Genomic DNA, 26,300 nt, shown 5'->3' with positions numbered 1-26,300 from the left:
ATAAGATTTGTTGTCTCTATGTCCCTCCTCTTGTTTTTGAACACTCCTATTGACTTTCGTTTGTTGGCCTTCGCTCTCAGTTGCTCAGCAGCTGTGTGTGCTTTGCTTCCTTTTGGAAAGCACGCTCACACACACACACACACACACACACACACACACACACACACACACACACACACACACACACACACACACACACACACACACACACACACACACACACCCTTTCATGGCGTGTGCTTGCAGACAGGTGTCTGCAGGTAGCTGTTTATCTTTTCGATCCTAACCTTTCATATGTAGAGGCCTTCTTCCCGCCACTAAATTCTGACTCACACATGCGTATAAAAAGGCGTGAGGACAAAACGTACGCGATTGAACAACAAAGTTAAAAGAAAAATAAGACTTTGAACCTGACAAACAGGGACTCCTTGCAGCTGTGATGAGGATTTGATCACAGTGTCATCTTCAAAGCTAATTTAGATGTCGCTTTAATTAAAAAACAAGAAATATTTGACACGTCTCTTGATCCTGTTGAGCCGTTTCATTCTGAAATGCTCTCCAATTCATTTGATCGAAAAAAAAAAATATCTTTGAAACTGGACATTAGTATTTCAAAAGATGGAGACCAGCTTTAGAATCCACTCAACCTTTTATTTTCATATATATATATATTTTTTTACATTTTTTTTTTAAATACGGGTTATTCATGCACTTTTACAAAAACTCAGAATTCTCCTGATTTAAAAAAAATAAATTACGTGATATCTGATACTGTAATAATTCATATCAAATAGCCTATGATATTCTCAAAACACATAAGATTATGAAAGAATGTTATGTTAATTGAAGATAGCGGACAGGAAGGAAAATCATAATTTAAAACTTTAATGAAACAACTTTCATGAAGTTTGAATATTGGCTAGAATAAACAGATTTAAAAAATCTAACTACAACTATAGTTGTAACAGATATTTTTAAATTAACTTTATTAACTAGATTTCTGTTTTTTCTTTATTATTTCTTTTAGATTATTAATTGAATTCCATTTACCTCCACTATTTGTTGTCTCCCTGATTTTCATTGAATCCAAGGGATCCGTTTAAACATTTGGTAACTCAATCACTCTCAGACTTTTAAAATAGTAAAAAGTTGTTCAATATTTGTAAGATTGTACTTGTTAAAATGTAAACTGTATTATTTGGTGTCCATTACAAGTAGCTTCAGGATTTTCCTTCCTCCGCCAAACACACCGTTGATGATTTGCATGGCAGGGATGAAGTTGAGATTTCACTGTTAGTCGCTGCTTCAAGGTGGCCTGGCAGTTCTTTTAAGGTGTTTTTCATCTGAAAGACCCTCTTACTTACACACACACACACACACACACACACACACACACACACACACACACACACACACACACACACACACACACACACACACACACACACACACACACACACACACACACACACACACACACACACACACACACACACACACACACACAGACACTCAGGTCTGTGTATCTTTAATCCTTTGTATTGAGCTGAGCAGATGTCCTCCATTCATTTATGAATTTTCCCTCCTCCCCCTCTTCCCCGAATTCACCCCTCCTACTTGTGCGCAAACACACACACACCCACACTCTCACACACACACCTGGTAACAAGGTCAAGTTACAGCTGATACAGTGAGCCCTGCAGGACACACACAGGCACTTTGACAGATATGCATTAGGAGGAACACAAGCCAATAGGAAGAAAGAAAGGATGAGGAAAAGGAGTGGAGACGAAAAAGAACATAACCAATTGCATTGTTTATTCACAGAGTCACTTAGGCTACTATTACACAAAAACAAACACATTTGTTTTGTATTCATAATGATATTACCTCACACTTGTTCGGTCTGAGTCACGATTGTGCGCTTTAGTTTGTTTGTGTTCAGAGAAATGAACACAGGCTGCAAAAACCTGGACACAGTGTATTTTATGATCTAAACACACACACCCCGACAGGTTGGTATGAATGTTAACTAAGTGATGGTGTTGTTGTCTGGTGACCTGCTGCAGTCGCTGATCGATGAATGATGGATCACAGCAAGACTCACCTCTGCTGCTGCATCGTGACAGTTTTTCTATTTTTTAAAGTTTCACAACCGCTCTTAAACGCTCATGAAACTGTTAAAGCCAGTGAAACTAAAACCTCATACATTTTGAATTTGATGAGAGTAAATGAAAAGGCATAATTGTACTTTTGTTTTGAATCCGACTACATAATTAATTTTAGCACAGAATCTAATAATTATTGTGAAATGAAAAGCATTTCGTTTTGAATTTTCTCCTCCACTCTCTGTCCTCAAGCTGTTCCTCTTTTCTTTTTCTTTTACACCCATTTGCTGATGCTACTCTTTCCCTTTTTCCAGCCATACATGGCCCCTGGGGTTTTCTTTGTGTGTGTCTGTGTGTGTGTGTGTTTTCCATGTGCTAATTGACCTTGCAGGGGGCTGCATTGATTGCCTCATCTTCTCTGATAGATTATAGGGCCGTTAATGTGGTGGGGAAATGGCAGCGTGGTGGGGCACAGCTGTTGTCACACACACAGCTGGACACACACGCTCTTGGCACCCCTACATCCGAGGCCTCCACAATTATTATTTTCGTTGTTGAGACAGAGGAAGGGGCACTGCAGAGCTAGTGAGCTGCAGCACTGATTGTGGGATGTGATCATGAACCCAGCAGGTGATTGTGTTTGCTTTTGCTTTGGGTGCAAGATGCCACACCCACAGAGGACTGGCTTACACTCATTGCATCTCTTAAATTGTTTTGTTTATTAAAGTAAGCAACGTGTTTCCAATTTTTTTCCCCCCATATTCGTACATCTGCACCTGGAAAACACAAATATCTCCGAATAAGACATAATTTGTCTGAGCTCCGTAAGTTATGCCAACTTCTCTTTCCAACAGAACAGTGGAACTGGTTTGTCTGCACTGCATTTCCTCCCCGCTGAGGTGTAGATGTCATACTTAGATGCCCAACATTAGTCGCAGGCACTGTTGTTGAAGAATGTAATAACTGACTATTTTAGTGCACATCAAAATATAACTCCTAATTTAAAGATGATGTTCCCTCACTGCTATCTTTAAAAAGTTTCATAAAACTGTATGGTGGCTCCTTAACATTTAATCACTCAGATTCAGGAGGGCTTGTCTCCAAACCATCTGAAGAAAGCCAAGCTGATGTTCTTCTACACTCGCTATCCTTCATCAAACATGCTCAAAATGTACTTCTCTGATGTAAAGGTAAGAGCTCGCCTCCTTTATTTTGAAAGTTACATTTATTTCTGTCTCATTTTATCTAATCTTTAAATTATTCTAGAAAGATTTTAAAATCTTCAAATATGTTTTAATACAATAATGCAGATTTGGTCAGTAATTTCATGCAGTTGTGTAACCTGCTCTGGGAATATGAGACACAGAACAGGAAATGTGACTCATACTCCAGCGATATGAGTCGCACTGTCGTCACCGAGTCTGGACATGGACGTGTGGCTGCTGCAACTTTAGATCAGTTCTCAAAAATCTCATAAGTACGTTTTCAGGGACAGATGGGCTTGATGAACAAACAGGTATGCACTTTTGTGGAAAGCATTTGGTTACAGCTGGGGTTTTATCGTTCTTTATTATGGCCAACTTTCACTGCCAGGTAGTGTAACAATCTGTAACTTTTGTGCATTTTGCTGTCATTTATTATTCAGTTTTGTTAGTTTTGTTACTTAATTACTCTGTGTATTTTAGTGTGTGTGAGAAAGAGAGACAAGACCCATGCAGCGCAGATGGGTGCCAGTCTGTCACATCTTTGTAGCATAATTAGAGTTTCTGGCCTTAATCGGCTTTTTTGGGGGGGGGGCTGATAACACTCACTTTCCCTCTCACTCACACACATTCTGCAAGACCCCCCACCCCCCCATAAACACAAACAATACACGACCTAAACTTTTGAGCCTCCATTCATTCAGTACAACGTACATGTACGTTAACGCTTTCACTCTCACTAACGTCACCACCTCACTCCTCAGTACCAACAAGCTGAACTTTTATTTCAGCTCAGATAAAAGACAAGTAATGACATTGTACATATTATTTAAGAAAGTGCACATACAGTAGGAAAGGAAAACATGAAAATGATAAATAGTAAAAGTCAAGACTAAGTCTGTTCATGAGAGACCATGTTTAAAGAAAATGATGGGGGGGGGGGGGTACACAAACAAATGAAAGGGATGACAACAGAACAACAGCTTTAAAACAAAGGCACTGATTGTTTTATGTTTACAAGCTGCTCCTGGTTTTGCAAAGGAGCATACGGCTCCTCGACAGATTCAGGACGCTGTATTCAAATGAGCAGCCACACACACACACGCACACGCACACACACACACACACACACACACACACACACACACACACACACACACACACACACACACACACACACACACACACACACACACACACACACACACACACACACACCAGCTGCCCTTTAGCTCATATCTGTGTTGACCACTTCCTCATGGCAGTGCCACATCCTCATCGGCTGCCATGGCAACAACGGTCGCTGGGACACAAGGTTGCCAGGCAAACGCAAGGTTGCTGCACTTACCTAGTGTCAGAGTGACAGTTAGTCTTTAACTAGGAGCGTATTAACTCCTAGTTAGCTATAAAAAGATCAATTTAGAACTCTGTCAAGGAAAAGTTACTGACACTAGTAATCCTAGAATACTGCTTACTTGTTCAACTTTAAATGCAATGCAAAAACTACATTGTAGAAATGTTTGCATGTTTGCACATGACGGACGATGCAGTGACTTATCAATGATGAGGGAATTTTTTTGCATCAATTTTAATGCAGAAATGTCATGTGGATGTGTAGAAGCAATGCAAAACATGAACTGTATACTTTCCTGTTTTGCATTGGCTCGTCCTGGATTTTGTTCATACTTTGTAGCTAGACGCTAGAGTTAACTCTGGCACGATGTTGGTGTGCTCACATATTTTCAAGAAAATGTTGAATAGATATTTGTTTTATTAGGAAATATTTGAACTCATGCTGCATGCGCCCAAGATAAATTGCAAAGTAAAAAAAAAAAAATTAAAAAAATATAAGATAAACAAAAAAGCTAAACTTGGTCATCTAAATGAATAACATCCAAACCAAACATCTACCTGTATGCCTGAATATATTCTGATACGTATCATCAAGACTCCAAAATAAAATAAAAGTAAAAATTAAAAAAAATACAAAATAAAATGTAGTGGCATTTAGGTGGCATTGATGATACGTTATAATCATCTTAAGTTTTAATCATCAAAGTAAAATATGTAATAAATTTGTTGCCAAATCAAGTCTGGCTTCCAACTTTACGTTGGCAAATTAACAGTCATAACTAATGTGTTGAGTGAGTTTATCTTCTGAAGAGTGATAATAGCTTTTAAAATTAATTTAGTCTCCAGTCTGTGGGTTTATCCTCAAACTGATTGGATTAATCTCGCCAATCTCAACAAACATGGATTTAGATTATGAGATGATTGCAGATCTTGGTCAGCCTCTTCAAGAAGCAGATGGACAGTGAGGCCGGGTTAATAGTCAAAAACACAAACAGAGGATTTTGCTGAAATAAAAACATCTTTGTTTAGGAATTTACTGTCAAAACATGAATGGCTGAATTATACTGATGACACTGTTAAAGTGCTGGCACACGATTGAGCAGATAACACTGGTTGTCTTATATGAAACAACTAGTCAGCAGTCACGCTCCCACACCTACATGTAGATATACCTTTTCTGTGATCTTATTAAATAGCTGGACTGCTAAATAGATGTCACATCTACGTATTTAGGACGTTTTTTTCTAGATGTGGAAGAATACTTATAGAAGTTCAACCAGTAAACCCTGATGCATCCATCTCTCAGAAAAGGCACTAATCTTGATTTGTCGTACCACATGACCTTTGGCCGTTGCTTCAGTCTTATCTTTATGATTTAGGCAAATCAAAGCCTTTTTTTTGTCTTGGAAAAACCTCACTTAAAATAAAATAAAAGCTTTTCCTAAATTTACCCAGGTGTTGTGCCAATACTTTGAGTTATTTTCTTATTATGTCCATGGAAATTCTACAATATAATATTTACTATTAAACTCTCTGACATTTCTAAAGCTACCTTTAGAACCGTTACATAATCTCAAATCATTCACCTCTATCCATCCAGGTTTTAACCTCTTTAAATTAATTAAATTACCAAATGTTGGTAGTTTATCCTCAGTTGTGCTGAATATCTGCAGACCAGTAAACTGACCCTCCTGAGAGAGTAACATGTTTTCCATGACCGCATAAATTGTAAAGAATGATAAATTGCTAACTTGTTTCTGATGAGACATATTAATGGCTAATGGGAGACTCTTTCCTATTTGCTTATTTAAATCCAGGTGGTTGTTTTTCCCCGTCAGCCAGTGTATTTCAGTATTTAGAGCAGTGCGACTGTTTGTGGGACTGTTTGCTCATGGTGTGGTTCACTGATGTCTGATATTTTGTAGACAACACTCACACATTGAGAGTTACAACATACTGTATCTGGTTCATTACTGGGAACAGTTCAGTTCACAGGATTTAACACTAGAACGTTAACATCTTTATCCTTAAAGAAATGGTGGCTTCTTTTTAATTCATATTTAATGTAAATAAAAGTTGATAGTAAATTTTAGTTTTAATCGAGTCCTAATCCCGTTTAATCCAGCATATCTTTGAGTGGGAGGAACTCTGATGATGTTAGTTTGCTTAATAAAAAATAAATCATGGATAATCCTATTTGTGATAAGTGAAGCTGTTCTTTTTAAGACTTGAAGAGCGCCGTGTTGCTGTCTGTCTGTCTGTCTGTCTGAATGTCCCGTTTCATTGTCCCCCTGCATTCATTACCCTCATCATTACCATATTTACTAAAATCCGGGTCAGTGTCTCTTTTTCTTTTTCTCTCACCCTCTCCCTTACTCCAACCCCAGCACCACCCTCCCCCTCATCCACCCCTCCTTCCCAGGGAACAATAAGTAGCATGTGTTAGAAGGATCAGGGAGATTCACTGTAAGGGAATTAGGGCCTCGAATGGCTTCCCCTAATTGGACTTGAATGGACTTTGTCTCTGGGAAACTGGTTCTTAAAGATGAGCCTCTTATGCACAATGGCCCTGTCCCTCAGTGTGGGAAGTGGGTTGAGCTGACAACTGTTTTAGGCACAGATGAGCAAGCACACACATACACATGCACACAAGGAATCTTAATTGCATGCTGAAACCTCTTGCCTTCTGACCAGACAATCATACATGTGAGCACGACACGCTGAGGTTGTTGATGTCTCGCCTTGAGAGAGTCAGTGAGAGTAATTAAGACCTCGTTAAGACTGGAGGAGGATTAATTAGACGCTTGCTGGCTCGGGGACCTCCTAACTCAGCCTCACTCGCAAGTTTCCTGCTGGCGGAGGGTTCCTGCTCTCGCCAATACACATATGTGGACCGAGCACGAAGATGCAACATTTTCGTCAGCGAGAGCTGTGAAGACATTTGCCTTAAAAGGCTGAAATGACAACCAACACCACCAACTCAGCAGGAATCAATTAGTGTCCAACCGGCCACTCACCCATTCTGTCAATTAGATGCACAAAGAATTACACAGCCAATTTGGCGACATCAGGAGATAAACAGCAACAGCTTGTCAATACTGATTTAACTGAACATCAGCCGTCCCTGGGTTTGAATGTTTAAATTTGCTTTGACACTGAGGATGTTCACTCTGCATCCGTGTCAATATACCCCCAGTTCTTACTTGGTGAATGGCACAGGACCCCAGACAGACAAACCCGCACTGTCACTCACTCTTACGGGGAATGTAGAATCACCAATTAGCCAGACGTCCAGCAGTGTTAACCACCAAGCCCCCGTGCTGCCCTTTGCACTTCCTGTAAATTTAGAATATAATATAATACAGCAGAAATGCCAAAAGACATAATTTGTAAATGTAACTAAACAGCTATTCCTCCAGAACCAACTGAATCCTTCTGCATTACAACTCATAGATTTGTGTCAACTGTGCACATTTATACTGTTCCCTAGAAAATGTGCAGCGATATGAGGATTGTCGTTGAAGTGTGCAGATTCTTAAAGGATGAGCGTTTGCCTTTCCGCTGTGCCCTCTGGGGAGGGGGCTGACAACACCCCCCATCATGAGACAGAGAGGGGGAGTTAGGTCACACTGACACTTTCTGACACTCTCTTTCCCCCTTTTCATTGTAAACACAAAATGGCATTCCTCAAACTCAGCGTTTTGCGTCCTCACTACTTCCATTATCTTTCTGTCTTGTCTCCCTTTTTTTGGTTCCTGCTGATTGTGATGACTGGAACAGGACTGTGTGTGGATGAGAGAGGAGCTGGTGGGTGCGTGCATGTTTGTTGTGTATCATCATGCCATTCCTGAAATATCTACTCTTTTCTGATCAAATAAATAAGTGATTGAGCTGTACTTGCTACACTACCTCACCCTTGGCATAGAATAACGGTTTAAAACCACAGTGATGTATTGTGAAAGTGGGCAACTGGCTTTCAGAAAGAGTAGTTGTGTAGCTCTAATATAATCAGAATTGTTAAAAAATCTCTTTTAAACAACAAGATTAATTTTTACATCAACATTTACACAGATTCATTCATACATACTGACGACAGTGATGGACAGACAGATCAGTCCATCGAGTGGCATCTAATACACAGGTTTTCTTGTGTATTAGGAAAGGGAATGACAGTGCGATCTTTTCTGTGACAAATACACATATCAACGGGCTGGCATTTGTTAAAATGTAATGTTAGTTTTCTATGGCAACAAGACTGCTGTGTGTCAGACAGAAAGAAGAAGCAGCACCTTGGTCATAAATGTCAAATGCCACATGGTTTGGTGTAGTAGTAACTTTTTCTTACTTGTGGAAGGTGAATTAACAGCTGTCGAGAAAAAATAAGCGACCAGGATGCTCATTCGGATAAGACCACTTTCTGTCAGCATATAACAGTATTGTATGTTGGAGAAAAGTTTAACACGTTGATTTTCGGGCAAATCCCCTCCTTATAATAAGCTCAAAAACTACATCCCTACCCTTCAAATGTGAAATAATACATTGTTTTTGTCAATGTGTTAGAGTATAATGGTGAAACTAGCACACAAGGTGTTGGCATGTCTGTGACATGATGCTTGCTGTTTGTTCTTGAGTTTGCTTATCAAGTTTTATCAAGTTCTTCTCATGCAAGTCTTTTGTGGGTCAAAACACCCCCACTTTACACACACAATCACTTTCCCCTGGTGTCACTCCCCTTCGTAAAACCAATTCCTTTTCCTTCTCCAGGATTCCCCCCAAGCACACACACGAACACACACACACACTGACTCAGAGTTATGCTCCATTATGTCACCCCCTCTAAAGCTCCTGAAAAAATTATCTCTTCCCTCTCCGTCCTCTGTCCGTCTCTCCCTACATGCATTCCTCTTTCCCTGCTACCACACACCATTCACCCCTCTCTACTGCCCCATTTCCCCCCGCCACACACACACACACACACACACACACACACACACACACACACACACACACACACACACACACACACACACACACACACACACACACACACACACACACACACACACACACACACACACACACACACACACACACACACACACACACACACCTCTCCCTCATCCCTCGCTCCTGTGAGACAATGTCTTGTAACAATACCGAGCTTAATCTCTGTGTCAAAGCCATTTTTCCACTTCACCAAGCACAAACACAAACACACATGCACTTTCACTGGGCACAGTATATTTTTCTTTTCTTTTTTTTTACTTCTGAGGGACAGCTAAAAAACAAAAAAGCTATGCAGAGCTCACTCACGTAGAACTTAATATGAAAAAAATGTGACCAAACACCAATAAAACATATTAAAATCAATGGAAATCAAGTCAAGTCTGGTATCAGAAGTGGATTTATGAATGTCCTGTCTTTTTTAGTGGGAAACCAGCACGACTGAACTGTTCTCTCTGTGACGGATTCAGCTGTGAATAATGTGGAAACAAAGGTTAAAAAGATCACATTTAGCTTTTCAAACTCAGACTAAGTCAAATCAAACACAGTCTAAATGTTTCTGATTAAAGAACATTGGCGGCAGTAGCAATCCATCATTGAATGATGAATCTTTAGCTCAACTAGTTCATGATTAATGTGACAAATGGAAGTGGTAGTGCCCTTTATGGATGTTATTCCACAATATTTGATGAGCTTACAGTAACTTTATCGCTGATTGTCAATAAATGCTATTTCTTTTCAATTATGTACTAAATAAAAATGCACCAACAAGGAAATTAAGTTTAGATTTCTTATTCTGTTTTAGATCTGTTTAGATCTAGATTTCTATTTTTTTTTTCAAGGGAACAAGGAAACTATTTGCATGTAAAATCCACAGTCCAAAGCAAAAAGCAAATTCCTGTGTAGATGATATGTCATAATCAAGATAAGCAGTCACAGAGAGGCCCAATTCAAGGCAAATCTGATGACATGCTGCCATGCAAATAAGTACCAAAGCAAACATCAGGTTGTGATATGATACATGAAACAACAACAAACATTCAGCAGGCTTACTCTGACATTAAAATGTGCTCCAAAGAAAAAGTGCTCCAAAGAAATCCTAAACATTTGAGGTACAGAGAAGGAACTTCCATGACTTACTTTCAAGTGAAATTCAATAACCTCTTGTAACCTCAATCCACAAAAAACTACTGCACACATAGGATTAAGAAGAGGAGAATACATATTCATATTTTTGCCCACATTGTAAATCAATCTTTCTTTTACAATCAACATGCACAATATCTCACAAAACCTGCAAAATATAATCAATGCACACAATCGTTTTGCAAATGAAATTATGCAACAATCACTAAAAAACAGTTATTTATTTATCCCAGGGTGAGACTTGATTTTAATCTATTTATGATTTTATTCCACAGTTTAATCGCTGCATCACCTCTCAGCTGATCAAGTGGTTTAGCAACTTCAGGGAGTTCTACTACATCCAGATGGAGAAGTTTGCTCGGCAGTCCATCAACGAAGGGGTGACCGCTGCTGAGGAGATGACAGTGAGCCGAGACGCAGAACTCTTCAGGGCTCTGAACATGCACTACAACAAGGCCAACGACTTTGAGGTAAGTTGGGCTAGATGGATGCATGGATGCATGGATGGATGGATGCATGGATGGATGCATGGATGCATGGATGGATGCATGGATGGATGGATGGATAGATAATCTGTTGAGAGTAGGAACTAGTCTCTCGTAATTTAACGCAGTCTAAGTCAGAGCACTATTTTACATATTTATATCTTATATAGCTGCAGAGAGAATAAACCTCATTAATTCCTCTTTTTATACTGATAACACCATTTTATTAATATATGGCTACATTTTAATGAAAATTGTTCTATAAGTGCAAGTTAATTTGCTTGGTTACATGTGTCATTACCCCCACCCATAATCCCAATTGGTTTCTTGGATGGCTTTTAAAGCTGTGTTAAACACAACTCACACAGATGTCCTCTACGAAGTCAGCTGTGCTGAGCGCAACAGTCACCTCACAATTCTGCTGAGGTGTGGATGTCACAGTCCGCGTGTGTGTTTGTGTGAGTTCGATGAGGCGAAAGAGGACGCTGCTCCAGGCGCCGGCGTCCTTGTCAAAGCGATTTGCAGAAGTCACAGTCTCTCGCTCACTTCTTGCCTCTCAATATTGGTCTAAGGGGACCGGAGGGCCCTTAAACTATCCAACATAACATCAGCAGCATTTAGACGTCCATTAGCGCACACCTTCTCGCTGACACACACACTCTTGTCGTTTTTGCTCAGGGAGATGATTGTTGAAGCTTAAATGCATAAAGGCTAAGATTTGCAGACACAACCCACACACGCAGTCCAACACGCCGACTAAATGTCTTGGTGTCCTATTTGGAGGAGCGAATAGTAAATGATTTGCATACTTTGCATAGCAAGAGTCAGGTAGATTTTCACAGGTGTGTATGTAAAGAGCATGTACAAGAAACGGACAGACACATGCAAATCATTTGCGTGTGTTTGTTTTCGGCCTGTTGTCAGGAGGGTTATATTTAGGGAATGAAGGGTAAAGGTTCAAGCAGGCCTCTAAACCATGCACACTCTCAAACGTAAAATCCATTTTCCTGCCGTTACATCATCTTGTAGACATCTTGTTTCGTATCATCAGCTCTTCTGTGTTGTTTCCAAACAAGTGTTGTGATGAAGCTTCAAAAACTACAACTGTACATGGGGACTGTGCTGAAAGCAACCACATTGGTGTCGCTCATTTCTCAACATTGTTGAGCTGAGAAGGCATCAGATGATTTCAGTCCAGCTTGACCCCAGCAACAATCATCTGACCCTGGATCTGACTTGTTCATTTCTTCATTGAATATTAACTAACGGCTGACTGAGAATCAGAAATATAAAAGTAACTTTGCAGTGCTACAAAACATACATTTGACTACAAATATGCTAATAAGGGCATCTGTAAAAGGTTGTGTGTGTTCAATAAATTGAAGGTAAGAGCTGCTCTTCTTCTCCTTTGTCCCCCTTCCCTCCTGCCACCTCTTCTCCCTTCACCTCCCTTCTTCTCTTCATCTATCTGCCCTGAGGGAACATTATTGGCTAGGGAACCTCTCTCCCTCTCTCCTTCTCTTTCCCCTCTCCATCTCTCTCCCCCTCCGTCAAACTCAGAGGCGTGAAACTGGAACCTCGGCCGATTCAGCAAGTCTCCTGACACACACACACACACACACACACACACACACACACACACACACACACACACACACACACACACACACACACACACACACACACACACACACACACACACACACACACACACACACACACACACACACACACACACAGAGAAGTCTTCTTTTACCAAATTTAGCATCATCAGAGTTCCACCTTGGTTTGTCCCTCATCACACCTCCACCCCCCTCTTTTTGCGCTTTCCTTGCTATCCTTCCTCACGTGTGTCCTCTATCATTATGTGCTCCTGGTCACCTTCTTTTTTCATTTGCCTTTGTTCTCTCCATTCTTTCTCTCCCCTGTTGCTACTTCTTTCTTTCTTATCAACTTCTTTTTTCTACAGACCTCTCTCCTTGTGCTATTGTTCCACTTCCGTCCCTGCCTTTTCAACAAATTGATCTCCAGCGTTTCAGTCTTTTCACCTTTATGGTGGCAGAAAGATGTTTAGTAGATTTGGTTTAAGAGCACTTGAACCAATGTCAAAAAGGGTCTTTGAGCTCTTTTTTCCAAGCAAAATTGCTTGATCAATTCAATCTTATTTAAAATATCTGAAATATTCAACTCTATGACAGATATTCTCCTGGTTAAATTAGCAGATTAGCAATCAAGCATTCAACTCTTCTGAGTTGGAAAGCTTGTTTCATTAGTAAACATTCATTGCCAGCATTTTAAACAGTTAATGTTTTGGAAAGGTGAGAGTAATTCACCGGGAGTTTGTGTGTGTGTTGTCTTCGAAACTTGGCGTAAACAGGCCCCAGTAATTACAGCAGCTTCATTAATTACCTCCTCCTCCCGCCTCTTCAGCCACATTCTTTCAACTCTTCGTTCTTGTTTACCTCTGTCTCTCCATCTCTCCTTCTTCTCCTGTTTCCCTTCTCCTCCTCTCTCCCTCATCTCTGAAGCAATTTTGTGCTAATTGCTGCACTGCCCACTTACTAATGAGGAAGGCAAAGAAAGGGAGGAGGCTGGAGAAAAGAAAAGGAAACGGGGAATAGGTTCATCTTCAAAAAAAAGTGAGCAAACAAAAAGAGACAGACATTTTCTTTGCCAGGACACTCAGGGAAAGGTGTCAGCCTCAGGCTTCTGCCAAGTGGAAGAGAAATGTTTCCTCTTTTTCTTCTTCTTTTTTTTTTATATTACCGAGAACAGATTGACGAGTTGTTGGTTGGGTCTGCCAGCAGCGTTGGGCATGGCACTTGTTTTGGTGCACCTACGACTTCGAGGCTGAAGCATGCCAAACCATTTGCACATTCTTCCAAACTCTAACATAAACACACACACACACACACACACACACACACATGTAAATGTGAAGTGGAAGAATAAAGCAGCGTGGAATGGGACAAAGCTGTCATATTTAGTTTTGTGTGTGTGTGTGTGTGTGTGTGTGTGTGTGTGCGCGCGCGTGTGCGTGCACTGTTGGGTGAGATGGGACAATGAGACATTTTTATAAGGCCTTCTAGAGGACGTTCTCATCTTTCCAGTTCAAGGATCCTCGCTGGCTCTGTCAGCACCAAATGACGGCACAGCTGCGCCTCACACATTCTCCCTCTCACACACATACACACATGCTGACGCACACACACATACAACTCATTTGTGATCATCTGAAAGTACAGATACCCTCCCTTGAAGGATGGGTGTGGTAGCTCCCAAAATCTGCCCTTTGACTTTGACACATGGACACACACACACACACACACACACACACACACACACACACACACACACACACACACACACACACACACACACACACACACACACACACACACACACACACACACACACACACACACACACACACACACACACACACACACACACCTGGAGGCCACAGAGTGGTCACACACTCACATTTCAGAGCTATCTGGTTTCATAAGCTGTGCACTTTGTGAAAGGCTAAACTTCTCGTGTCTTTCTGCAGCGTTTTAGATTCTTTGTCATCTTTTTTGCTCGTTATTCATCTATTCAATCATCTTTTCCGCTTCCTCTTTATACGAACCCAGTGAAAAGGGGGCTAAACTCGGCTCCCAGGAATCGATTCAGAAAGCGGGATTTCTTTTAGATTGTCCTCAGAGAAAGAGAAGAGTGCCTTGGTGATGAAGTTTGGGTTTATCTGCTTTGAGCAGGGCAGGTTCTTGTCATCCTTTTATGAAGAAGACTTGTCTGTTTTGGTCCATTCTAGTTACGTGTATCTTTATTTCTGAATTTCTCCTCAATCTGTCCGTCGTCCTCGCCTACTCAAGTTATAACCTACCCAGAAGGCACACGCGTACGTCCACACCCGTACATGCACACTTGAGTAATGGATGAAGGACTTCAGAGGAGGTGAACTTCAAAGACAACACCTGTCCTGCTTTCTTTGTCTTCACCTCCTTTTCTCTGTATCATCTCTTATTATAGGTTTGGACATTTATTTTTAATTTCTAAGGTTCATGTCATGTTGGATGTTTCCCTAGATACACAAGCTTTAACTATACCAAGTACTGCAAATTATCAGGTCTTAAGAGAAAGCATCCAAAAGAATAATGTACAGATAATGGAAGTGAGTTAAGGGAAAGAGCTCAAATTAATTCAGAATTAGTGCAGAAAATATGCCTTGGCTACTCGAACGGAGACTGCATACATTGAATCAGATACTTGATGGTGCAGTTTAAAGTGTCAGGCAACATATTTATAAACTATCTTTTTGCTTTACTTACATTACAAACTAGTAATAGTTTTAGTTTTAGTTTAGGAAATCTGAACCAGCATCAGAGTAACAATCACAGAAGAGTGGACTTTCATGGTCTGTGTTACAACACCGGCCTTAAACCACAATCCTTGGTCTCGCTGCCCATCAGAATTCCTCCCAGTCTGCCGTCTTCAGCGTGTAAGACGCCAGCTACTCAGAAGAACTTCACACGGCGACTTCAAACCAACAGAAATATCCCTCTAATACTTCTTGGTCAGTGAGGGTGGGTGGATGGGGAGTACAAAGCTCAGGACTTTGACACCTGACACTGGCATCCCGCTCTGTTCAAACACTCTGAAGATAAAGGAAATATCTCAGCAGGATCTTTTTTCATCTTCAACACAGTGTCATTCTTTCTCAAACCTTAACCCTAACTGACCCAAGCATTCAGCATTAAAGACGAACAAAAACAGCAACCCAAGTTATATACATTCAATGTGAACGCGCATTCTTGATGCCGTCATGAACAGACATGAATAATGAACACTAAGTAACCATATTTTCACAGTATTTTCTCTGCGCTGCTGGCTGAAAGAGAATGGTATGCTACACACAATGCCACCTGCCACTTTCTGTCACTATAATTATAGCTATCTGCCTGCAGTGTGTGTCTGTGCCTGTGTGCGCGTGTGTCTTAGTCCTCCAGTTGAGGAGACGAGGGCATCATCTTTGTCACCGAGCCTGATTGGAGTCACGATGGGGCGGCGTATGAATGTGTGTCCATGTGTGGTCTGGCAGTAAGTGTGAGTGTGTTGGGCATGCAGTGATTCCCTTCCCCTGCCCCAGCTGTCTCCTTAGCTTTAACAATAGGCCTGGTAACAAAGACGTGGCCTTCAGCCTCTATCATGTGATACTAGTGGTCTGCAGCTTCTCAGTCAGATGACCCGGGCTATTGTCCTCTATGGGTGACACGCAGAAGCGCACACAGAAGGAAGCACACAGCGCACACACAAATCCAAGGAAGCGCTTCACGTGCATGAGCAAGGACACACAAAGTGCACACACACACAAACTGAAGATACTCACACCGATGAGATAGTGACAACACACACACACGGAGACGCAATCTCAGGACGCAGACCCTTCCTCTCAGTCACATGCAGTCTGAACAAAGAGAAACTTTATTGTCATTGTCCTGGTGACAGTGAGATCAGTGACTGATTGACAAAAGAGCAGCTGAGAAAGGAAACATATTGCTGATGTCCTGGAGGAACCTCTAGTCTCCACTTCTACCCTTCTTTTGACTCAAAACCTACACGGCTGATATAACCAAGAGCAGCAGCAGCTGAGAGTCAAGCTAAGAGTGTTTGAGCTGCAGAAGCCGCCTCTTGTCAGTGCTGTATTACCTGCCTGACCTCAGAATGTCTGCTGTCTGCCTGCTGCAAATATGGGTGACTGTGTCAAAGAGCAGCCTACCAGAGGGTTATTGTCTGTGTTATTTATGAGCAGCAGGAAAGCAGAGGAACAGAGATGAATCTCCTGACTGGAGGAATGACACACAGTAAAGCAGCGTGTGGTTGAGGTGACTCACAGTTGCAGTTTGACAGGTTTGCAGACCACTGCAGGTTAGAGATGGAATGCGAACACCTTCATTTGAAGAAGAGGTGGCTCAGCCTTGTCAGAAGTCAAGACGAAGAATGGAATGAAAGACCTTTAAAGAATTTGAAGGTCCTTCAAAGACTCAGTTCTATAAACTGTCTACTATACATTCATAAATTCAAATGTTCCTTCTTGAAACTCAAATTTAAAAAAAAAGTAATGAAAAGATGAGGATACTTTCATAGTGATGGGTCATTGGGGCACGTTTATGTAGAGCAGGGCATTTATATACAGTATAGATCCTGAACTATAATCTCATCCTTTTCCATCATCTTAAAAGCTGCAAATAATAGCACCAACTTGTTGATTTGGTTTTATTATTTCCTTTAAAAAGACAAAGTAGAGATTTAGATGTGGGACCCTCTCCTGTTTTTGTGTGTGTTTGTATTTTCTTGCCAGGGTGTGTGTGACTGAAGCCAGGTCTGATAGCAGCGAAAGCAAGAGAGTGATAGAGAAGAAAAGGAAAAAGGAAGCAGATGCCTGTGTGTTGGTGCAAAAATGATATGCCCACTTCGTGTGTGACTCACTCACTCACACACACACACACACACACACACACACACACACACACACACACACACACACACACACACACACACACACACACACACACACACACACACACACACACACACACACACACACACACACACACACACACACACACACACACACACACACACACACACAGTCCATAGAAGGAGCAGCACATGACAGCGTTCCAATATTGTGTACTCGATAGGGAAACCCTTGACTGACCAGCAGCAGAGCAGACCTCAAGGCAAGAAAAAAGAGGGTTTCAAGTGTGTTTCGTCTATAATTTAAAACATACAAAAAAGACAATCAAAGACTAAATTGGTGCTTTCAAAGGTACAAGAAAGGGGAGACGCATAACTGTGAAAGTATTTGACAGAACTCCCAAAACAAAAGCATCAGCAGGAAAGTTATAAACACAGAAAAACAACACACCACCTTTTCTTATGATAGAATTAAACATACAGGACTGTCTCAGAAAATTAGAATATTGGGATTTTCTGTAATGCAATTATAAAAACAAAAATGTCATACATTCTGGATTCATTACAAATCAACTGAAATATTGCAAGCCTTTTATTATTTTAATACTTCTGATCATGGCTTACAGCTTAAGAAAACTCAAATATCCTATCTAAAAAAAAAAGAGTTTATTCTGGGAATCTTAATCTTAAACTGTAAGCCATAATCAGCAATATTAAAATAATAAAAGGCTTGCAATATTTCAGTTGATTTGTAATGAATCCAGAATGTATGACATTTTTGTTTTTTTAATTACATTACAGAAAATAAAGAACTTTATCACAATATTCAAATTTTCTGAGACAGTCCTGTATGTTGTATATTGATTTGAGGACACCCATGTGCATGTTTCCTTTTTTGTAAAAGACAAAGTTAAGATGGAGGAAAGCAGAAGTTTGAAGGCAGAAAGACTAATGGAAGCAAACATGCATATCTCAAAAGTTTCTATCAACCTCATTGTGACAGTACAAGGAGGGAAAAGCAGTAATATGTTTGAACGTAGGAGGAAGAGGAGGAAGAAGCCAAATGAGAAGGAAAAGAGGAGAAATGGTAGGACTGACGTTTAGGGTGCAAACCAAGCAGGATGATGGACAACTGTTAACAAACATCACATTAGTGGTAATCTTTAGCCGGACGAATGAAAACAAAACTGACAATATTTATGGGATGTGACACAGATTCTGAAGCTTGAGTTCCTTCAAGCTGAAGAAAACACCTTGGTTGATGTGAAGATAAAGGTTTTAAAGTGGAAGAAAAGCTGTTCTCCTTCACGTTGAGGACAAGGACTGAGAGATGATAAACAGAGTGATGACGGTATTTGGACTGAAACTAATTTCTCTGTTAGCTGAAGGTTTCTCTCGGCTCAATTATAAGGAGAAAAAGAAAAATTGAAAAAAGGAGCTTTTTCTATTGAGCGTTTTCACTATTTTATTGTTCAATATCTCGGGGCTACTTTGCTCACTACACATTTAAAAAGTAACCTAGTTATAAGGGCTCTCCTTTACCCTACAAATATGTTTAGTGCAACTGTGTCCTTTTGTGCTTGTGACCTGCTGCATTGACAAATGACCATGTTAGTGACCCAGACTTCACTGTTGCTAGGTGTAAACTGCTGGGCTGTTTCCTGCACTTTCAGGTTTGGCTGATGTCCCTGCAGGTGGTTTTTAGTCATTGCAAGCATCACTGTGAATGCAACACAGTCTTGGGTACAGAAAAAAAAAGCCGCTAATGATTCTGATAGAAATGTGTTCAGAAAGGGGTTATTATTTCCATCAAAATGCTGAAATGTTATGCTGTTTGGCATAATGGACCTTTGCGGTGCCATGGAAGAGAGTCAGGTAAATGAAATGGATTTAGTCCATGTTGAAAATTGAATGAAAACCTCTCCCCACATACGCTGGTATAAATGCTTAGTCATCCAGGTCTCAAAGGCTTCAATCCTTCGTCTTCCATCTTGAAAAAATCTTGAAAGCATCATCATATGATAAAATCCCCCACCAGTTCATTTGAACTGATGATGCTTTCTGCATGAAAGGTGAAAGGTCTTCAGAATAGAAGAAAAAGGACATTTGGTTCCAAATTCCTCCCACTTAACTTGACAGAAAACTATTGATCACAAGAAAGTAGCTGAACCAGCTTTTAAGATGGAATCATTTATTAAAAGGGGAGAAATTATACGTTTTTTTCCTGTGCTTTAGACCACATATTAAAAGTGACAACCAAATAAAATAACTCTTAAAAAAAAAAGGAATTTTGTTTTGTGGCAGCCGAAGCCTGAAATTCTTATCTCCAACCAACTTAAAATCACAGTGCATTTGTCATTCTTTGAAAGTGGGTGCCACAAAGCTATGAAACCAGTTTCAAAGGCGGTCTGAAAGCGGAGGTTAGAAAGGAGTCAAGTGGCTGAAACCAGCTGAGATGTTAAGACATGATGTGCAGTATCAGAAAAATAACCTTACTGTACCTCTAAATGTCTTTGAGAGTGAGACCAGTTTGCTTGTGGTATATATGATGAGTTGTCTTGTAATGTGTCAAAAGATTACATTTTCAACAAAACATCAAGATGGGGAAGGGAGTGAGTAGATGAGGGGAAGAGGAGGAAGGGAAAAAAACAGAAGGGAAGGTGTCCCGGTAGGCCTCTTTGTTGGGCAGTGATTTAGAGATTTACAGGCTCTTGTCCTTCTGTGTTTGTGTGAGTGTGTGTTTGTGTGAAGAGAGTAATTGAGCCTCCCCTCATCCAATATTTACCCACCAAACCCGAGCAATCATGCAAATTCTGTTTACTGGAAACAAAGTGTCTTTCTTCCTCTTCATCCTTCTCTTTCTTTTCCCACTTTCCCCATTCCTACTTTCTCCTGGCAACTAGATACCATATCAAGATCCTGGGCAGAGTTGATCTCTCCTTCTCTCTCTCTCTCTCTCTCTCTCTCACACACACACACAGATACACACATGCACAGAGAAAACAGGCCCATCTGTATTGATGATGGCCTAATTTAGATCTCTTTATTGGACTGATTTACGACTGCCAGACAAATCTGGGCATCTGGACCCAAGTGTGTGTCTGTGTGTGTTTATCCTAACCTGACACACAATATCCTCCCTGCTTCAGTCCATCCTTTCTGCTCGTGTTTCCGTACCTCTTCCGTGCGAGTCAGCGGTGCCCTTTTTGTCGTCTTGCTTCAGCACTTTGAGTCGTCTCACTGCCATGCTGATGACAAACGTCACCCTGAAACATTTGAAAAAACACAGCAATCATCACACCGAGTCAGGCGGTGACACAAGGACAGTGTGACCAGGCCTGTTCTAGGTCAAGGTCTTTCCCTCTCTTATTGTCCAGCTGTGCACGGCAGTTTTTATTTCACAGCTCTTTGCAAATTCAGATAATCAATCAAACGCAGGACTCAATCAAACACACGTATTATGCTAAAAGAAATATTGTGACAATGGAACATTGTGAAAATGGAACCAAAGCACCAGATTTTTTTTAGATTGTTTAGGATCTCCCTCTCAGGACCATAACAGCGAAGAGGTCAGAAATCGAAAGAATATTATTGTCTGTGAGGACATATATTTGAAAAAAGAACCTGCAGGAATAAATGGAAAGGGATTTGTCCTGTTTAAAGATTTGAGCAACCAAAGGATGAAGGGGCGTGTATGCCAGGAGGGAAAGGATGTCTCAAAGGCACATTCATCTTCAAGATCAAGCTCAGGTTTCAACTTTTATTTGTCCCAGTGGGCAGTTTCACAGCAAACCATTAAACAGCACCTTGACTGTAGGGCTTTCTCTTTGAGCTGCAGCCTTTTAAAGATTACAAGAATCATTTTAGGCACCTGATGTGGTCCAAGGCTCATCTTCAATCAAGTTTATTTTCTACTACTCTTTGTTCAAATCTAAAAATCCTCAATATCCAGCAATCAAACACAGACAAACATCACAAAATGAAGGCAAACTTTGCCATTAAGAGTCAGAGGATGCAGTTGTTAAAGTGGCAGTTTATTTAAACTTGTCCTGGATGTGTAAAAGGCAAAGATTGAAATCAAAACAAGATTGCTGGAAAGTCGGGCAAGTTGTTTATTAAACTAGAGATGGGTTTGTTTTGGAATGAATGGTTCCTAATCTGAGGTCTTAAATATCAAAAGGCGTACAGGCAGAGTGTGTGAATTTTAGGCAGTAAAATGATATTTCCATTTATTTTGCAGTGCTTCAAAAACTAATCTGTTTTAGTTGATTTGATCTTATATTCCCTATGCTGATCAAGTGAAGAAATCATTTAACTTCATTATATTTTTTCTCAATTTGAACCCCTGCTTTACATCCTCAACGTATCTTCTATCCATGTGAATTTGGGTTCTTATTCCAGGCACTACTCTGGCTTTGGAAAAAATAATCCGCTGCTCCCACATGTAAACGATTTACCCAGTTGGCATGGTTACTCATCATAACAGATGTTAAAATGTGCCATAATTACCAGAACAAAATCCCTAAAGATGCACTGCATCCAAATCTGTGAAGAAAAATGTTAAATAAATAATACATTTTTAATATTTTTTTTTTTTAAATGTTAAAAATATTTCATGAAATTGCAAACAGAGAATAAAAGACAATAACCAGAGCTACACAAGAGGCTTCCTCTAGCCGGTCACTATTCTGCAACTGCACACCACTGAAAACATCTCAGTCAGCAAGAACAACCTTGAAATATCTTGGAAAACATGACATTTGAAAGTTTAACTTTATATATATAAGTCATACTTTCATTCAAATTCATTCAAATAGAACCACTGTCAAGTGGACCGCCTGATGAGTCCAAATTTGAGATTTATGGTTAATTGTCATGTAGAGAAGTTGAGCTGATGATTTCCACTGTAGGGTATTCAGTACCCACATGCTCTCTCCTGTATCAACAGAGGGATATAGTGTTGTGCTTGGGCTGAAACACACGGTGAAGCCCCCAAAAAAGGAAATATAGCAACCTTTTCTACACATTCTTAAAGACTTGGAAAAATGTTGAAAAAAAAAAGAATGAGACAATATCTACATCCAAAGTTTAGACTGGTCCTGCTGATGTCGCGTGAAAGGTTGAATAAAATGTCTCTATTTTTGTATGTTTGTACAGTAGTGTCTACGCCAAGACAATGACAGAGGGCCTCATTGAAATAACAGTGGTCTCAAGAGGCCAGCTAAAAGGAGAGAAAGGGTAGGGCTGGAGTAGACAAAGTATACGAGAGTCCGGGGAATCATTTAGGCTGTGCATGAAAGTTTGTGCGCGAATGCACGTGTATGTGTGTGCATGGAGTGATTCATCCGTTCTCCTGGCAGCTAACCTTGGCACGTCCTGCCACGCGTGGCAGGGTTACACGTAGACGGCAGTCCCCTGTCCTCTACATGCGTGTTAGTTCGTTTGGGTGCAAAGGTGGACATATTTGGTCAGGTAGAGTCAATAGCACGTCTTTGCATCTCTATGCATCATTTATAAAAATAAAAAATGAAGTGAAAGAAAAAAGAAACTGATGAGGAAGGTGGAAAATTATAGTCGGGTTGTTTGGTGTTGTTGGATGTTCTCCTCCCCAGGAGAAAGGGCAAAAAAAAAAACAATGAAAAATGGATGCATACGTGTGTGTGTGTGTGTTTGTGTGTGTGTGCCATTGTTCTGGCCTCAAGTACTGCTTTAAGCAGACTCAAAAACATACACACTTAAACATGAACAAAAGACTTGTGATGACACTATATCTGTGCCTGCGTCAGTGAGGACAACTGGATTCCAGCAGTGACTTTGTTCTTGTTTAAATTCTCGTTTACACACACACAGTCTGAAAACCGTTCACCTGCCGCTGTCACGGAGTGAGAGTGTTATTTGCTGTCATGCGTCAGTCTGCGTGTGGGTGTGTGACGCCAAATGCACACAAACCGCGATGGCTGTAAAGAAAAGGGAAGTATGTTTCAGAAACATTTTGAGGAAGAACACTTTTACAGGAATAGTAATATAGGAACACCTGAAACACACACACGCTCAACTCTTCACCACTTTCAGTCACACAGTCTTCTGAAAGCAACCTCTTCAAATCTGACCACAAGTAAGAGAAAATACAATTCTGTATTTTATCTTACTCTGTGACAGCTCTCAACACAATCTTGTTGTTTAATAGTCAGTAGCAAAGACAAATGCAAATGTATTATGTTTTATCCATTTGGGTATGGAATAAACTTATTTGCTGGTTAAAAATATTTACTCACAAATAAATTTACTTTGGTTTTCTAATGCTGAAAAATTATAACAACTGTTTAAACCACTGAAATAGAAAGAGCTAATTATCAAAAGAGAAGAAAAAACTGTAATGTCAACCTTGATCCATTGTAGGTCTTTTATTCATATAACTTTCTAATAAGAAAACCGCAGTTTACTCAGATGTAGCAGTTGTGTCTTTTAAACTTGCGTGATGATCCATTTATAAAAAGGTTTGTTCCTCCTATAACAATGTTAACCGTCATACATGCTTCTCTTTGCCTATCCCACTTTTGTCATCCAGGTTCCCGATCGATTCCTCGAGGTCGCCCAGGTGACTCTTCGAGAGTTCTTCAATGCCATCGTGGCTGGAAAGGATGCAGACCCATCATGGAAAAAGGCCATTTACAAGGTGATTTGCAAATTGGACAGTGACGTTCCTGAGATCTTCAAATCTCCCAGCTGTCTCCAGGAGCTCCTACATGACTGACTAGGAGTGAGGAAACAGAAGAAGCAAGACAAACCTCCAAGGACCGTGTGGAGACCGTTACAAAATGCCTCCAGAAGTACAGAGTTAGATTAGTTTGAGGTCTTGAAAGAAAAGCTATTGAAGGCATTTGGTATTCATGGAGTCTCAAAGAGGTCCTTCTTGGAGGATACCAGAGATTTGACGGTTGTTTCTAGTCAATCCTTCTTTTAAAGACAAGACTGCCCTCAAGATGATTTATTATGAAAAGATATTTGACTGAGTTATATTTGAATGAGATAAAGGGCTCAGACTCAGAGTCTGATGATGTTCAAATTATGTTGGGACTTTTATAAATTAAAACAAAACAATGAGAATTAAACCTTGCACTTACAGAAAAACTCCTCCTTCCCAAAAGCCCTGTCATCTCTGTCTCTTCCATCTCATTCAAACTGTCTCTTCATACTTCCCAAGAGGAAGACAGAGGTGATGAAGATGATGGATGAATCATCAGCCCATGACATGAGGTCTGGAGTGAACTAATAATAAAGAAGATAATATATAAAAAAATCTTTTTATTGTGGATGTTTTTAAGTTACATGGGCATTTTTGGAAAAAAAAAGGAAGAAAAAAAGCAACAAAAAAAGTGATGTTTCCGTATTTTTTTCTCCTTTGTATAAGCATACATCCTCTCTTCTATGAACGCTCAGCAATGCACACATACACAAACTTAGGCACACACACACACACACACACACACACACACACACACACACACGCACTTGAATAGGAAAGCACAGTAGCATTGCCTCATCTTAACCTGAACCCGGAAAATCTGGGCATAAAAAAAGAAATTTGTTTATTCCTGTACATGTTTCCTCTTTTTACACCATCATCTTCTTGTACTGAGACTGTTTGTTTTGACTGTGTGGCTTTCCTTGCCCCGCCCCTCCCTGGCTGCCCCTCCAGCCATGTTTTCTGCAGCCATGCATCCAGAGCATCAGAGTCAAATCCTCACTATTGCATAGTTAGATCACACATATCACAGTTCAATATCCTTCTGATTTTTTAAATACGTTTAGAAAAGCCAGTTAGTTAAAGATTTATTTGAAAATGATCATTAACATAAGTTTTGAGACCATTTTTTGTGGCACATGCTGCTACTAATGTGTGTGAGTGATCTGTTCTTCTTTCCTAGTATCTTTGATTTACTTGCTCAGTCTCTTCTTCAGTTACTCTCGCTCTCTCTTCAAACATTATTTGCTCAAGTCTGGGGTAGTCTGTTTATCTCCGCTACCATGATGTCCACTGTAGCTCTGTGAGCTGGTTTCATAGTTGTCTGACATGGTACCGTAACCGGGAGTCCAAAGTTACTTTCTAAAAATAATAAAATGTTCTTTCAAATAAATTTGAAACTGACACTTTAAGATGAAAAAAGTATTTTGCGTTGCTTTAAGATGTTACATCCTAAGCAGGACTTTTCTTTTAGTGGACGGATTTTGTCACACAACCATGTGGCCTTGAAATAAATAGTGTTTAGCACTTTAAATCTTTTTTTTTTTCTGATTGAAACATTTTTGCAACAATATTAAGTAAACCAATTGGGTTAAACTAGTACTATTTTTTAATATTTATTTAAATGCAGCATGAAAGTAAGAAATGTGGGAATGGGTGTTTTACTTCTTACAGATGCTTCATTTTTCAGGTGTGTCTCACAGAATCTCTAAGTCATTTCAAATCAATTTTTTTTTTTTTTTAAATGTCATGTGCTGCTGTTTTTTCAAAATCAAGT

At 40.1% G+C, this 26,300-nt stretch overlaps 1 protein-coding gene across 1 annotated transcript in view; it reads left to right on the top strand.

The window, feature by feature from the left end:
• The window catches only part of LOC133425089 (prospero homeobox protein 1-like), a 33,589-nt gene extending 7,731 nt beyond the window's left edge, over positions 1 to 25,858 (top strand). Inside the window, exons 5-7 of the mRNA XM_061715770.1 lie at positions 3,191 to 3,298; positions 11,089 to 11,283; positions 24,347 to 25,858. Coding sequence (XP_061571754.1) covers positions 3,191 to 3,298; positions 11,089 to 11,283; positions 24,347 to 24,532 — 489 coding nt within the window. The 3' untranslated portion in view covers positions 24,533 to 25,858. The remainder of the gene's footprint in view (positions 1 to 3,190; positions 3,299 to 11,088; positions 11,284 to 24,346) is intronic.
• Positions 25,859 to 26,300: the final 442 nt, after the last annotated feature.

The sequence above is a fragment of the Cololabis saira genome, chromosome 24, assembly GCF_033807715.1.
Source record: "Cololabis saira isolate AMF1-May2022 chromosome 24, fColSai1.1, whole genome shotgun sequence".
Taxonomy (NCBI): Eukaryota; Metazoa; Chordata; class Actinopteri; order Beloniformes; family Belonidae; genus Cololabis; species Cololabis saira.
The sequence above is the reverse complement of the archived record's forward strand: the minus strand, read 5'-3'. Positions and strand labels throughout refer to the sequence as shown.